Raw genomic sequence first — 15,242 nt, forward strand, 5'->3', positions numbered from 1 at the left:
TTATTTTATTTTCATGGTTAGCTGCTCCTTTGTATTCAGCTCTGGCCTCAGCAAAATTATGTAGCACTTGGGGGAAAAGATGCAGCCCAACAAGCCAGCACTAGATGTCAAAATGGAGAAGACCTGCACAGCCACCATGTACTTGCCCTTGGTGCTCAGATAGGTGGGCACAAAGGAGACCCAAACACTACAGAAAACCAGCATGCTGAAGGTGATCAGCTTAGCTTCATTGAAGGCTGCAGGTAGTCTCCGGGCTAGGAAAGCAACCGTGAAGCAGACAATAGCAAGGAAGCCCATGTAGCCAAGGGCAGAGTAAAACATGGTGACTGAACCTTCATTGCATTGCACTACAATCTCTCCAGCTTGGGAATGCATATCCAAGTCAGGGAAGGGGGGAGTAGTGCCCAACCAGATAACGCAGATCATAATTTGGACAACAGAACATGAAAGGACAATGGAATTGCCCAAAGACTTCCCCAGCCATCTCCTCATGCTATTGCCTGGTTTGGTGGCTAGGAAGGACAGCACCACCATGATGGTTTTGGCCAAGAGAGAAGAGACAGCCACTGAGAAAATGATGCTGAAGGCTGCTTGTCGAAGAAGGCAGGTGGCTTTCCTTGGCTGGCCAATGAAGAGGAAGGTAGACAGGAAGGAAAGCAGGAGGGAGCCAAGGAGAATGTAGGAGAGATCCTGGTTGTTGGCTTTGACTATTGGAGTTTCTACAAATTTGATGAAGATTCCCAACACAAACCCAGTGATTAAGGAAAGGAATAGCGCAAAGGCAGCTAGGATGATGCCCAAATGTCCCTCATAAGAAAGGAAGGTTTTAAGTTTGGGAATGCATTTATCACTGTCCTTATTTGGATATTGACCTTCTGGACACTTGTTGCACTGTTCAGCATCTGAAAGAGTAAGTGTTAGAACTGAATCATGTTACAGCATGGTTTTTTTCCACCCCATTCAATAATTTATAATAATTGATACCAAAAGTCAGGAAAAAACCCACAGCTGATAATATGGGGGGGGGGGGAATTGGCATAATAATATTATTCCATGCCCCAATCATCAACATTGACCCTACTGCATCTCTCCATGTCCTCAACAACCCTGACTTCCAAATAGCAATAGCAATAACACAGAGTTATATACCACATCACAATACTTTACAGCCCTTTCTAAATGGTTTTCAGAGTCAGCATATTTCCCCCAACAATCTGGGTCCTCATTTTACCAACCTCAACTTCAAACTAAACCTGGCGGAAGACATTTTCTTGTTCCTCAGTTGCCGCACAGGGGGGAAGGAGACTGGAATGCCTTACTAGACACAACAGAGAGCTTTCTCGTGGGAACCAAGGTCGTCTCTTCCGGTTACTGATAAGGTCAGGGAAGGAGTGCCTGGAGAGCCTGCCAATTAACCTAATTGGCCAACATGAGCTGTGATATTTGGGAATGGGATTATTTTCTATTTTAATTATACTGAAATTGCAGGAATTATTTACAGTTGGTTTTCCTTTAAGCAGTGCCGATGTGATGTACTCAATAAAGAAGTTCTTTGAGGAGGATTCTAGTCTCACAGTTCTGATTTGCTTGGGTTCATTAGTCAGATCATTGAGAGATGGAAGTTTGAGTCAACCTTGAGCCAGTGAGAAACAAACTCCTGACAGTGAGCTGTGAGTTAGCCTGCAACACTGTATTCTAACCACCACACCACCCCCAATGTCATTAATATGCAATGTTACTAGCATTAACAGAATATTAGCAATGTTGTTGTTTTGTATTTAGGATAAGTTACAGTCGAGGCCAATTTTTCCTATTTGGGCTAAAATGGATTGAACTAAAACAAGGCAATTAGTGTTAAATTCCTCTGGGAACTTTCATAGTTGATGTGCAATGGACACCTTAAATAACTTTAAGAAGCAAGAGGAAGAGCCACACAACCAACCAAAACAAATTTGATCTGGAGATAGAGATTTAATTTGAGAAAGTGTTTCAAACGTGACCCCCCCCTACTTCTCACAATAGGGGGTTGTGTGCTCAGATTTTCAAGATTCTGTTATAATAACTAATAATAAAAGTATATTAATACCAATATGCTTAGTTTCCTAGTCTAGTCTATCTCAAAGGACTCACAGGTGTGGGGTGGGTATTAGAAACTGGGCCTCTTTACTCCTGGTTCAACTCCTCCACTTGCATCCCGGTGGCTTTGAATTTGTGAGGAAAGAACTATCTCAGATCCCCTCAAGGAGCTTCTTGACTCTAGATCTTCCTGCTTCTACTTCAGGTTCTTTGCCTATACATCACCTTACTTTGGGGCTGAGAGAGTGATTGACCAGAATCCCCTAGAGAGATGAGGATGGAAAGAACCTGGGACTCTGTGTACCTAATTCAGCTCCTTCATTCAATATTGAATAGGAGGAACCAGCTCAAAGCCCTCCTGCGGTTAAGCAAGAGTCAAGCCATCATCTATCATGGAAGTTTCCATTTGGATTCTGGCCCTAATTGATTCATTGGCTTTTTCCAATACTTAGATTCTATAACTTTCTCAAACTAACTTCTACTATGACACTTGTCCCTGCACTGAGAAATTGCATGATCCTAGCCACTTAAATATAAAGGAATTTCTGCAGTTGGTAAAGTAAACAATACATTGAGGCAAGCTGCCAGTGGTCCAGTGGTGATTCAAATAATTTTACAACCGGTTCATCCAGGATCAGGTTGGCTGTCATGGGAGGCGTGGCCCAAACCTATCCGCCAACTCTACCGCACATGCAGGACAAACCTCCCGCAACGGCCAACCCGGCCCTGGGTGAACCAGTTGTTAAATTACCCCTGCAATCAAAGTGGATCCTGGTCGTTGGGCTGCACTGCAATGGAGAAATGGGCAACAGAGCGGCTGGCACAAGGGAAGGAGGAGGGAAAGCTGCCTTCTCCTTCCTTCACGCCGGCCACTCCATTGCCAATTTCTCCATTATGCTCGGTGCAGCGCCCAGAATCCATTTTGATAGCCGGAGGGTGGGTAATTTAACAACCGGTTTGCCCAAACCAATGCAAACCGGCTGAATCCCACTATTGATCTGGTCAATCCACAACTCTCCTTTAAAATCACTTTGTGTTCTGCCCCGGGCAATGAGGTTCTGCTCGGGCAGCCAGTTAACTCCACGCTTAGGAATATCTTTCAGATCACGTTTATTATCAGGCATCCTTAATAGCAAAACTTACAGTTTAGTGTTAAGATTCTTCTGACTTTCCATGATCTGTCCCATCACGTACTGTAAAAAGACATTAATTCCTCTAACCCATGCTGCTGGTGCAAAGCTGCTTCTGGTAGTGCCGATGGCGATTCAGTGAGTGCCCAGTAATAAAACAATTTCCCGGGCAGAGTACCCCACTGCCCAATCAGGGAGCACAGATGTGGTCACATGTTATGGGACTACATTTCCCATAAGGTAGTTACATTTCCCATGAGGTAGTTTCTTAAATGAGACAGCTCCTAATTCCTAAATTAGCTATATACTGTTGGGAAAGCACACTTTGTAGAACACAATTTAGGGAATAAATGATGCATGTTGAGAATAAAATAGCAGTTAAGGAATCAAAGTCCTTTTAAATTACTCTTTGCCTTGGAAAGAAGTGGAGAGGTCTATTTCCCCAAATACAGCCTTCTACTTTGGAGTCACTCACCTTCGTGAACTGAGATGGTCCCTTCTGCACATGGAACACAATCATAGCAGCAAACTGGCTTCCCCTCTTGAACTACCTTAACAAATCCAGGGAGACAACTTTTTCCACACCTAGAGGGAGGCAGAAACTAATCACACAAGCAAAGAAGATCAAGGAAAATATATTAACAGCTTTTTATCTGATTTGGCTAAATACAGATAGTCCTCAGCTTACAACAGCTTGTTTAATGACCGTTCAAAGTTGCAACGGCACTGGAAAAAGTAACTTATGACCATTTTTCACATTTACAACCATCACAGCATCCCCATGGTCACATGATCAAGATTCACACTCTTGGCAACTGACTCATACTTATGACAGATGCAGTGTCTTAGGGTCATGTCAACCCCCTTTGCGACCTTCTGACAAGCAAAGTCAATGGGGAAGTCAGATTCACTTAACCACCAGGTGAACTAACTTAACAAGTGCGGTGATTCACTTAACAAAGATGGCATGAAATGTTGCAAAATGAGGCAAATCTCACTTAACAAATGTCTCCCATAGCAACAGAAACTTTGGGCTCAATTGTGGTCATAAGTCGAGGACTGTCTCTATAAACTAGCCCTCTCAGAACTGATATTTATTTGGTTTTTTTGTTTGTCTATTAAATTTGTTGCCGCCCATCTCACCACAAGGTAATATGTTCTTTGTTACCCTTCCCTACGTCCCCTGTCTGCTTCTGTGATGTTTTAGATCAGGGGTGTCAAACTTCTGGTCCATGGGCCAGATGTGTCATCTACTGGCTATGCCCCCCCCCCAGTTTAGCAAAGGGGGAAAAAGTTGCAATACATCACGTGGCAACGTAAATTTGACACCCCTGTTTTAGATTCTTCTTTTTATTCTTCAGGACAAGGACAGTCCTTTAACTCGTGAATTAATTAGGGCATCTTTCGGAAACCTGACACTATCCTTTTGATGATTTGTTAGAGATGTGTAAATGGAGGAATAAGGGAAGCGCCAAATGATTCCCAATTGGGTGACATTAAGCGGTATTCTAAATGTGGCCAAAACGATAAAATAAAACCATTCCCCTCACCTTATTCAATAAATTCATCTGTGCCATATCATCCGGGTTGATGACAAGATTGAAGTCAAGGGTGCTCCGTCGTTTTAGGTTCCCAAATTTCACTCTGGCAATGGACTTATTTGGTAAGATGGTCCAGTAGATGATGTCAAAGTTAGCGGCCAGGTCTCCTCTCTCATCTAAATAGATTCCATCCATGGAGGAATTGTAGAATGGAGAGTATTGCAAAAAAAAGTGAAGCTGGAACACAAGAAGAAACTCCAGTAGATAGAAAAGCTAAATTTCCTAACCAATTTGGATCATTGGTCCACACTGATGGCTCATGTGAATTTGGAAAGTTGGTTTCACGTTTCACGTTTACGTTTCACATTTATTAGGACTTGTCTGCCGCCCACTCTCAAGAGACTCAGGGCGGCTTACAGATAAAGCAGGGAGGGGGAACATATAAAAATTAAAAAGTACAAACATTAAAATCACACAACATTCATAGCATAAAATGGGGCTGGACAAATCAACAGCCCCAGGCCTGTTGGAAGAGCCAGGTCTTAATCACTTTGCGGTTTGATTTAGTGTGATTCACTTTTCTGGATCAAATGGAATAAAAAGTGAATAGACAAATCATTTGAACCCACCTCATTCAAAATATTAATCCCAGTTGGAAAGTCAATTCAAAAATTTAATCAGAAAGTACTCATTCTGAATCTCCAAGTTGAATTTATTATTATTCTGTCTTTTAAACATTTGAACCTTCTTCCTTCCTTCTTTAATTCCTTCCTTCCCTTGTCTCTCTCTCTCCCTCCCTTTCTTTCTTCCTTCCTTCTTATATATTTTGCCCTCAGAAGAAACTTCCAAGCTCATCTTGGCTTACTTTCAGACAAAGCAAAATTATTGTTTACTATTACAAATTAGGGCATTATTTAAAAGCACTAAACTAATTATTGTATATGTTTGGCTGATTCATTTAATTTCCTGCTCTGGGCATTGAATTGGACTGATTAGCAAAAAGCACAGAGAAAATTATTGTTCACATATTCTTTGTTTTCCTCACTCCTTCTCTTCTGTTTTAAAAATGGACATTTTAGTTTTGTTGTGCAAAAATGTGAAACTATATAGTTTACACTAAAAGAACTATACATAGATTAATACAGTAGTACCATTAATAAAGCACTAACAAATCAAAAAGAACTAGGAACAAGATACAAAGGCAAACACACACACACACACACACACACACACACACACACACAAACACACATACATTTACCATATTTTTGGAGTATAAGAAGCATCTTTTCCCGTCAAAAAAGAGGGTGATAATCTAGGTGCATCTTATACACTGAATACAGCATTTTTGGTATTTGGTATTTATTAATGCGTATAGGCCGCCCTTTTCCCTGAGGGGACTCAGGGCGGCTTACATAAAATAAGGGGGGGTATACAGACAATAGACACAATACTACATAGAAGTAAAATAGTAAGCAACATTCATTCATCTTTCGGGTGGGGACAGTTATCTTTGTCCCCAGGCCTGACGGGCTAGCCAGGTCTTAAGGTCTGTGCGGAAGGTCTGGACGGTGGTGAGGGTACGAATCTCCACGGGGAGATTTTGGCCTCTTGAAACTACTCCCCTTTGCAAAAATGGCCATGCATAGCTTTTAGGAGGCTTCCAGAGTGCTCCTGGGGACTGGGGAAGGCAGAAATGAGCAAAAAACGGCCCCTTTTTGCTCATTTTTGGGCCCTCAGGAACACTTTTATCCTAAAGGCTATGCATGCCCTTTTTAAACAAAAAACGGGCCCATTTTTGCAAAACACAGGCCCTTTTGGGGAGGTCTGCAGAGTGCAAAAACCTTTTTTTAAAAAATGCCTTTTAAAAATCTTGGTGTGTCTTATACTCCAAAAAATACGGGACATATACAAATATTAGCAGGACACCCAAAGATGTCAGCCATACAAAATGCATACAAAAAAAGTCTCCTTATCAGTCTGTGGCTCATCCAGACTCCAATGTGAGAGAAATGCCAATTTGCTGTATGTGTGAATTGAAAGCAAGACTCTTGAAGGGAAAGCTCAATCTAAGAGGTTTGATATAGTTGTAACATTATGGGGGAAAGTGGAGGCAACGTAGAAAGCTATACAAATGGGTGTACTTGAGAGACCACCTGCTGCCAATTACCTACCACAGACCCATTAGATCTCACAGGGTTGGCCTTCTCTGGGTGCCATCTACCAGCCAATGCCATCTGGCTATTACCCAGGGGAGGGCCTTCTCTGTGGCAGCTCCGGCCCTCTGGAATGAACTCCCTGCAGGGATTCGGACCCTCACCTCTCTCCAGGCCTTCCAAAAAGCCGTCAAAACCTGGCTTTGCCGGCAGGCCTGGGGGTGATGAGTCCCCTCCCCTCTCGACATGTATGGTTGTGCGACTGTTGCCTATTTTTATTATTTGTATTTCGTTTTTATGTTCCCTTTTCCCCCTTTTGAATTGTTTGCCACCCTGAGTCCTCCCGGAGAAGGGCGGCATACAAATAATAAAATTCTATTCTATTCTATTCATTCCCAAATTTCTACTTCACCAGTATTTGATGAAATTTGGGAATAATTTTTTGTTTGTTTATTTTCACAACTAATCAAGGAGAGGACCAACCTAGAACTAAGGATAAATTTCCTGACAGTTAGGACAATTAATCAGTAGAACAGCTTGCCTTCAAAAGTTGTGGTGCACCATGACTGGAGGTTTTAAAGAAGAGATTGGACAACTATTTATCTGAAATGATATAGGGCAGGGGTGTCAAACTCAAGGCCTGCAGGCAGGATCTGGCCCATGGGGTACTTAGATCTGGCCCATAGGGCCACCTTGGAAACAGTGAAGGACCAGCCCATGGTTCCTCTGCCAGCAAAAAAGGAGCTCATGAGGGCCACAGGCAACAGAGCAACAGAGTGGTCAATGCCTGGAATGCATTACCTGACTGTTGTTACATCCTCAAACCCCCATAACTTTAACCTTAAACTGTCTACTGTTGACCTCACCCCATTCCTAAAAGGTCAGTAGGGGCATGCATAAGACCACCAGCATGCCTAACGTCCCTGTCCTACTGTCCCCATTTATTTGTACCCATTTCCTGTGTTCTTATTCATGTTTAGTTTTATTCCTGTTATCTTGTACATGAGTGACAAACTAAATGAATAAATAAAATAAATTTTTATTGGCAGAGGCTTACAGGAGGTCATTGCAGCTGAAAACGGAGCTCGCAAGGGCTGTGCGCAGCCCTCCCAAGTTCTGTTTTTGCTAAGGTGACCAGATTTTCAGATTGGTAAAGAGGGACACCTTTAACTGGGGGTGGGGGCTTGATTAAAATTTTTATATGGAGCAACAAAAATTTTCATACAACGCAAAAATAGTATTGTAATATTTTTTTTATTTCAGCATAACTACAATTTACAAATATAAATTGTAACTGTTGCCAAACATCAAAATTTTGATCTTGTGACCATGAGGATGCTGCAACAGTCGCTAAGTGTGAAAATGGTCGCTAAGTGTGAAAAATGGTCATCAGTCACTTTTTTCAATGCCATTGTAACTTTGGTCACTAAGCCCATTATATCATCTTTCTTGCCACAGTTCTTAAGTGAATAACTGCAGCTGGTATTTTGTATTTTGGATAGAATCTTTTTTAAAATAGTCTAAGACAATTTAAAAAAAGAATCCACACAGAATAAATTGAAGTAAAACATTTCAAACTATTCCACACAGAATAAATTGAAGTAAAACTATTTTAAAAAATTCTATGCACAATATATTTCAAAGTATTGTGCATAGAATTTTTTTAAATGGTTTCACTTCAATTTATTTTGGATAGAATCCTTTTTTAAAATTGTCTTAGACAAATTTAAAAAAAGATTCTATCCAAAATACAAAATACCAGCGGCAGTTATTCACTTAAGAACTGTGGCAAGAAAGGTGATATAATGGGCTTAGTGACCATTTTCACTCTTAGCGACTGTTGCAGCATCCTCATGGTCACATGATCAAAATTTTGATGTTTGGCAACAGATTCGTATTTATGATGGTTTCAGTGTCCTGGGGTCATATAATCACCTTTTGACAAAGTCAAATGGGGAAACCAGATTCACTTATGTTACTAACTTATCAGCTGCAGTTATTCACTTAAGAACTGTGGCAAGAAAGATGGTATAATGGGCTTAGTGACCAAAGATACAATGGCATTGAAAAAAGTGACTGATGACCATTTTTCACACTTAGTGACCATTTTCACACTTAGCGACCGTTGCAGCATTCTCATGGTCACACGATCAAAATTTTGATGTTTGGCAACAATTACAATTTATATTTGTAAATTGTAATTATGTTAAAATAAAAAAATATTACAATACTATTTTTGCGTTGTATGGAAAATTTTGTTGCTCCGTATAAAATTTTTAATCAAGCCCCACCCCAGTCAAAGGTGTCCCTCTTTACTGAAAATCTGGTCACCTTGCTTTTTAGGATGCTGTCTAGATTTGCCATAGCTTTACTCCCCAGGAGCAAGCATCTTTTAATTCCTTGGAATTGGGTATGTCTAGTTTAATTAAAAGAAGGACCGAGGTATTGTATTGTGGTTGCTGCAATTAATATACTTAATAACTCCATTTTTATTCTTTATTTTTTAATAATAATTTTCATAACAGTTGCTCCTGTTTTTGTAATTACTGTTTTATATTATTATTTTAGTGGATTGTTGTCACCCCTGAGAGTCATTTCTATTGAGATGTAGACATTTGAACAATAAATGTATTTATTTTCATATTTAAGGAAAGGCATCATCTATAAACTAAGCAAAGGTGTAGCTTCCAAGATGTGCCCTTGGGATCTTGAAGTTGGTGGGAATCAGAGATTAATTGAGGAAAGCTTAATAACAGGGAGTTCTTAACTTAAATCCACACAGAATAAAACTATTTTAATAAATCCTATGCACAATAAATAAAATATTATTTTAAAATACATTTAAAAAAATAAAAGAAAAAAACCCACTTACCAGTAGGCAGACACTCCAAGTCAATCCAGAATGATGTAGATGTTAATACAAAGAACTGAGCAAATTAAAATGGTTAAATAGTCCCAGGGAAATATTTTTCAAAGAAAAAAGAAGAGCACCATTTTTCCCACACGAGTAGACCTCCAAACTCCGTGCCCCTCCCCTCCAGAAAATCCAGGAAGTAACAGTCGCTTCCCTCTCTAGCAGGTGTTTCCTGCAACTCTATGGTAATGGGTCATTTTTTTCTTATAAAAGTGAGTAAGGGCAGGGGGGGTCCGTTTTCTTGTTTTAAAGTTTTAATATCTTCAATGAAAGTACTGAGACAGACAGAAAGGTTAGTTAGACAGGGTGTCTTTTTTCTTGCCCCGGTTAGGATTTCTTGCCCCGGTTAGGAGTTCTTAAGCAAATCCACTGGGCTTTCAACATGAAGCCAGAAAAAAATCGGGACTTTTTTAAAACGCGGAGGGACACGGGACAAATTGTTATAAAGCGTGATTGTCACACTGAAATCGGGACATCTGGTCACCTTAGTTTTTTCTGGCAAAGGGTTGCAGGAGGCCGTCGCAGCTGAGAACAGAGCTCGGGAGCCTGTTTTCAATGGCAGAGTGGTCAGGCCACTACGGATAAGCCTGACATAATTGACGTCGAGCTGGCCATGCCCTCCCTTGCCACCCCACCCTCCAGGGGGGCAAGGTCAAACCCAACCCTAATTCGGCCCTCAATGAAATCTTGTTTGGCATGCCTGGTTTCTGCTTAAGCAGAGGGCTGGACTAAAAGACCTGCAAGGTCCCTTCCAACTCTGTTATTCTATGGGATTTGCACTATGGATTCTTATGCATGAGAAGAGGCCTCTGGGGAGGAATGATTACCTGCCAAGGCTGTAGCTTCTGAATCTCTAACCTGCTTCCAGCTTTCATCACCCACCTCTTGGAGAGAGATAAATGTGCAGCATTGAAGGCCCGTGCTGTGGCCCAGATGATGTTGTAAATGCGAGAGCTGTCTAAAGATAAAGCCCTTTGGCGGTCTTCCTGTGGCAAGGTCTCCCATGTCTCTTTCTCTGTGCATCTTCTCCTGCCTTTCACAGTCAAGACATGCTTCAAGTAGGAACAACTAAAAACTTTGGCTACAAACTCTCCCATGGAATCATAAAGGGCTTCAAAATCACCAGGTTTCCTCTTTGTATTTGTCTGCATATAGAAAGAAAAAATGCCGTGGGTGTATTGGAAAGAGACGTCGCTATACAGCAACTCTAAAGAGAGATCCCAGAGAGCTGTTGTGACCCAGATTTTTCCTACAATAGGCCTTGTCAAGACCGCGATTACTCTTTGTATCACAAATATTGCTTTTAGGAAAGAGCTAGCTTCAGCGTAGTAAACAAAGACGTTGATTTGTTTCCATCTGGAGAACAGGGCAAAGCGAACGTTGACACTCCTGTCGGTTACCGAAATGCTTTGGGATACAACTGCACAAATGCCGTTCTTTATTAGCATAGGGGTCAAAATCCCCATAAACCTCTCTCCGTTGTCGGTGTCTGCCACAACGAGTCCTATCAAGGTCCAGCTAAAATGCAGGAGCAGTTGGATAATTCCTGGCTTCCGAGTTCCATCTTTGGGGACCGCTTGGTAAGAAAAAGGAAAATGGGTTTTATCTGACCGAACTGGAGAAGCAAAATTATAACTGAGCTGAAAAGAAAAGGGAGAGGTTAATAGTTTACTTTGCAGGGTCCTTGGTGCCCTCTGAGCTTGCTTGTTTTCTTGCAGACGTTTCATTACCCTAACTAGGTAACATCATTAGTGCTAGTAAGGAGTGCTGCTTGCTATCAATTTATATTCTGGTGACTTGCCTCTCTGTGTGGGTGGAGGAGGCTTTAGAGATTCTTTGGTTAGGCTGTTTACTGATGGTTCTTTGGCAGCTTCTTGATTGGGGTATTGTTTACTTGATTGTTGGTCTGAAGTTATTTGGTCAGATACTGTTGTGGCCCAGCAGGAGCCATTAGAGCTGCCACCAGACTCCGACAGCGAGGGGCCCTATGAGTCGGCTCTGGAGGATGTGGAGGACCTTGGACAGAGTTCTGACTCCGAGCAGGGCACAGAGAGGCTGGTTGGCCACCAGGAGGCGCCTGAGCCTTGGACCAGTGAGGAGGAGACAAGGGAGAGTGATCCGGAAGCCAGCAGTGAGTTGTTCCTGGATGCCCGGCACCAAAGAGCTAATAGGCCTCAGGAACAGTTGCGCAAGTACATGAGGTAATTGCACTCAGCTGGTGGTCATTAGGCTCCTCTCCAGACTATAAAAAGACTGCTTGTGCACACGCCTCTCTTGCAGAAGTCAATGCATTGACTAAAAGTTAGAGAACTTTTGTAACTAGCTTGGCAGGCTGGAATACTGCCAAGGCTTGTCTGAGTTGCTGCCAAGGTCCTTATCTGTTTGTTATGCTTGGCTTTCAGCCACCGAGGTTTTGGTTTCTTGCTAATAAAGTACATTCCAGTTAAGCTTGTCTCGGCATTTGTTACTGGACAGAGGAGGGGGTCAGAACAGATACAGATACAGATTAACAGAAGGGATCTTGTAGGTCATCTAGTCCATCACACACACCCTGCCCAAGCAGACCCTACACCAGTGATGGCTAACCTTTTTGGCACCGTGCCAAAGTGTGCATGTGCACACCCCCAAAATGCAATGCACCCACGTCTCCCACGCACCCCACCACCCTCACGTGTGCGCCATCCCCAACGCATGCACCTTGTCCTCACGCATACATGGCAAAGACCCAAAGACCAGCTGGCTGGCGGGAGACACGTGCACAGATGCGTGGCAGAGCTGAGCTGGGGCAACAGCCCATTTTTGACAGATAACTGTCCAGTCTCCAGTTAATCTATGTTGATCTGGTTGCTGATTAAGTGTGACATAGTGGTTAGAATGCAGTACTGCAGGATACTTCTGCTGACTGGCTACTGCCAGTTGTTTGGCAATTTGATTGTCACCAGCTCAAGGTTGACTCAGCCTTCTGAGGTTTGTAAAATGAGGACCTAAATTGCTGGGGAGAATAGGCTAGGTCTGTAAACCACTTAGAGAGGGCTGTAAAGCACTGTGAAGCGGTATATATGTCTAAGTGCTATTGCTATTATTGGTGGACAGTTGCTGGAGTCTTTTTGTTCTCTTTTGGGCTGGTTGATCATCTCTTCTGCATAGTCTATAGATGTTGTTAATGTCTATGTCTCTATTGGTGGCTGATTTGTCATCACTGTTGATGAAGCAGTGCACTTAGTGACAGGATGCCTAAAACCCACATCGACTGAGAAAATATATCCTCTCGCTGGCATTGCCCCACCTAAGATTAGGAGAGAGGTAATCCTAAAGGTGCTTTTTTCAACTGGACTTTCTTGCTTTTCTTTGAAGACATTTCACTTCTCATCCAAGAAGCTTCTTCAGCTCTTGAAAAAAGCACCTTTGGGACAATCTTGACCAGGAGCGAGGTAGTTGCAGATGCTGAGAGAAGTAAGCAAAAGAATGATCCTTGACATCCTCTGAACCAACATTGTATTATTTAGAGGACCCTGAGGAAGTTAAGGAGTGGAGTCCCTAAATGTAAAATCAGTATACTCAGGTGGAGACTCTTAACGGATGAAAAAATGTGTGAATGGGAAGAGACGCAGAACCTGGCTGATCTGGTGGTAGGTCGGTATTGTGTACCAAAAATGATAATGACTTATTGGCCAATGACAAAGCTAGGAAGGTGGTTTCATTCAAGCAGTCAGAAGAAGGAGAGGGAGTTGGAAGAAGGAGAAGGAGAAGGAGAAGGAGAAGGAGAAGGAGAAGGAGAGGAGGAGGAGGAGGAGGAGGATAAAGATAAAAGATAAGATAAAGATGATAAAGATAAAGATAAGATAAAGATAAAGATAAAGATAAAGATAAAGATAAAGATAAAGATAAAGATAAAGATAAAGATGATAAAGATAAAGATAAAGATAAAGATAAAGATAAAGATAAAGATAAAGATAAAGATAAAGATAAAGATAAAGATAAAGATAAAGATAAAGATAAAGATAAAGATAAAGATAAAGATAAAGATAAAGATAAAGATAAAGATAAAGATAAAGATAAAGATAAAGATAAAGATAAAGATAAAGATAAAGATAAAGATAAAGATAAAGATAAAGATAAAGAAATGTAAAGAGCCGTGGTGGCGCAGTGGGTAGAGTGCAGTACTGCAGGCCACTTCAGCTGACTGCTAGATCAGCAGTTCAGCGGTTCAAATCTCACCGGCTCAGGGTTGACTCAGCCTTCCATCCTTCTGAGGTGGGTAAAATGAGGACCCGGATTGTTGTTGGGGGCAATATGCTGACTCTGTAAACCACTTAGAAAGGGCTGAAAGCCCTATGAAGCGGTATATAAAAATCTGCTATTGCTATAAAGATAAAGATAGATGATAAAGATAAAGATAAAGATAAAGATAGATAAAGATAAAGATAAAGATAAAGATAAAGATAAAGATAAAGATAAAGATAAAGATAAAGATAAAGATAAAGATAAAGATAAAGATAAAGATAAAGATAAAGATAAAGATAAAGATAAAGATAAAGATAAAGATAAAGATAAAGATAAAGATAAAGATAAAGATAAAGATAAAGATAAAGATAAAGATAAAGATAAAGATAAAGATAAAGATAAAGATAAAGATAAAGATAAAGATAAAGATAAAGATAAAGATAGATAAAGATAAATAAAAAGAGGAGGAAGAGGAGGAAGAAAAAGAAGAAGAGGAGGAGGAAAAAGATAATGATAAATAAAAATAAAAGAGGAGGAAGAGGAGGAGGAGGAAGAGGAAGAAGAGGAGGAGGAGGAGGAGGAAAAAGATAAAGATAAAGATAAATAAAAAGAGGAGGAAGAGGAAGAAGAGGAGGAAGAGGAGGAAGAAAAAGAGGAGGAGGAGGAGGAGGAGGAGGAGGAGGAGGAGGAGGAGGAGGAGGAGGAGGAGACGACAACAACATCATTAAGGTAAAGTTGCTGGTCCTAAGGAGGGATCCTGCTTTTTCTTAAGAAAGCTCTCTAATGGGAGTATTCCATTTCTGTTTTAAATCTACTTCTGGATTTCTATGCATAAGAATTTCTTTTAAAAAGCCAGCACACATTCTGCTATGGAGAGGGCAATTTTAACCTTTTGCTTCCTCTGAGGATCTACGTCTACCAGCTTCAGTGCTATTATCTCCATACTAATAATCTCATCTTGAATTTTATATACAAAATGTCAAGAGGGATTAATTAACCCGAAAAGCTGCCTTCCTTCCTGACACCCACCCAGGTATACCTGTGGTATTTTGAAGATGCCCAAAATAGTTGAAATCTGGATGGAAATATCAGCATCAGATCCTTCGAGGACAGCCAATAGGTTGTCTTGCCTTCCACAACCATAGTTTGGAACATTTGCTTCCCCAGTAGAAACTAAGTTTAGAAGAGCATCCGAAGTCAT

The 15,242-nt window shown here is 41.2% G+C and overlaps 1 protein-coding gene across 1 annotated transcript; it reads right to left on the bottom strand.

Moving 5' to 3' along the window:
- On the bottom strand, nucleotides 1-15,242 carry LOC106545916 (vomeronasal type-2 receptor 26-like). Its single transcript, XM_087708117.1, has 5 exons — nucleotides 15,081-15,242; nucleotides 10,645-11,457; nucleotides 4,757-4,984; nucleotides 3,682-3,808; nucleotides 1-902 (listed from the first exon to the last, which is right to left on the bottom strand). The coding sequence occupies exons 1-5, from the start codon at nucleotides 15,240-15,242 to the stop codon at nucleotides 1-3; spliced, it is 2,232 nt and encodes a 743-aa protein (XP_087564243.1).

The sequence above is a fragment of the Thamnophis sirtalis genome, unplaced genomic scaffold (assembly GCF_051295495.1).
Source record: "Thamnophis sirtalis isolate CommonGarterSnake01/CBP01778 unplaced genomic scaffold, rThaSir2_p1.2 scaffold_3, whole genome shotgun sequence".
In the NCBI taxonomy this organism is placed as follows: domain Eukaryota; kingdom Metazoa; phylum Chordata; class Lepidosauria; order Squamata; family Natricidae; genus Thamnophis; species Thamnophis sirtalis.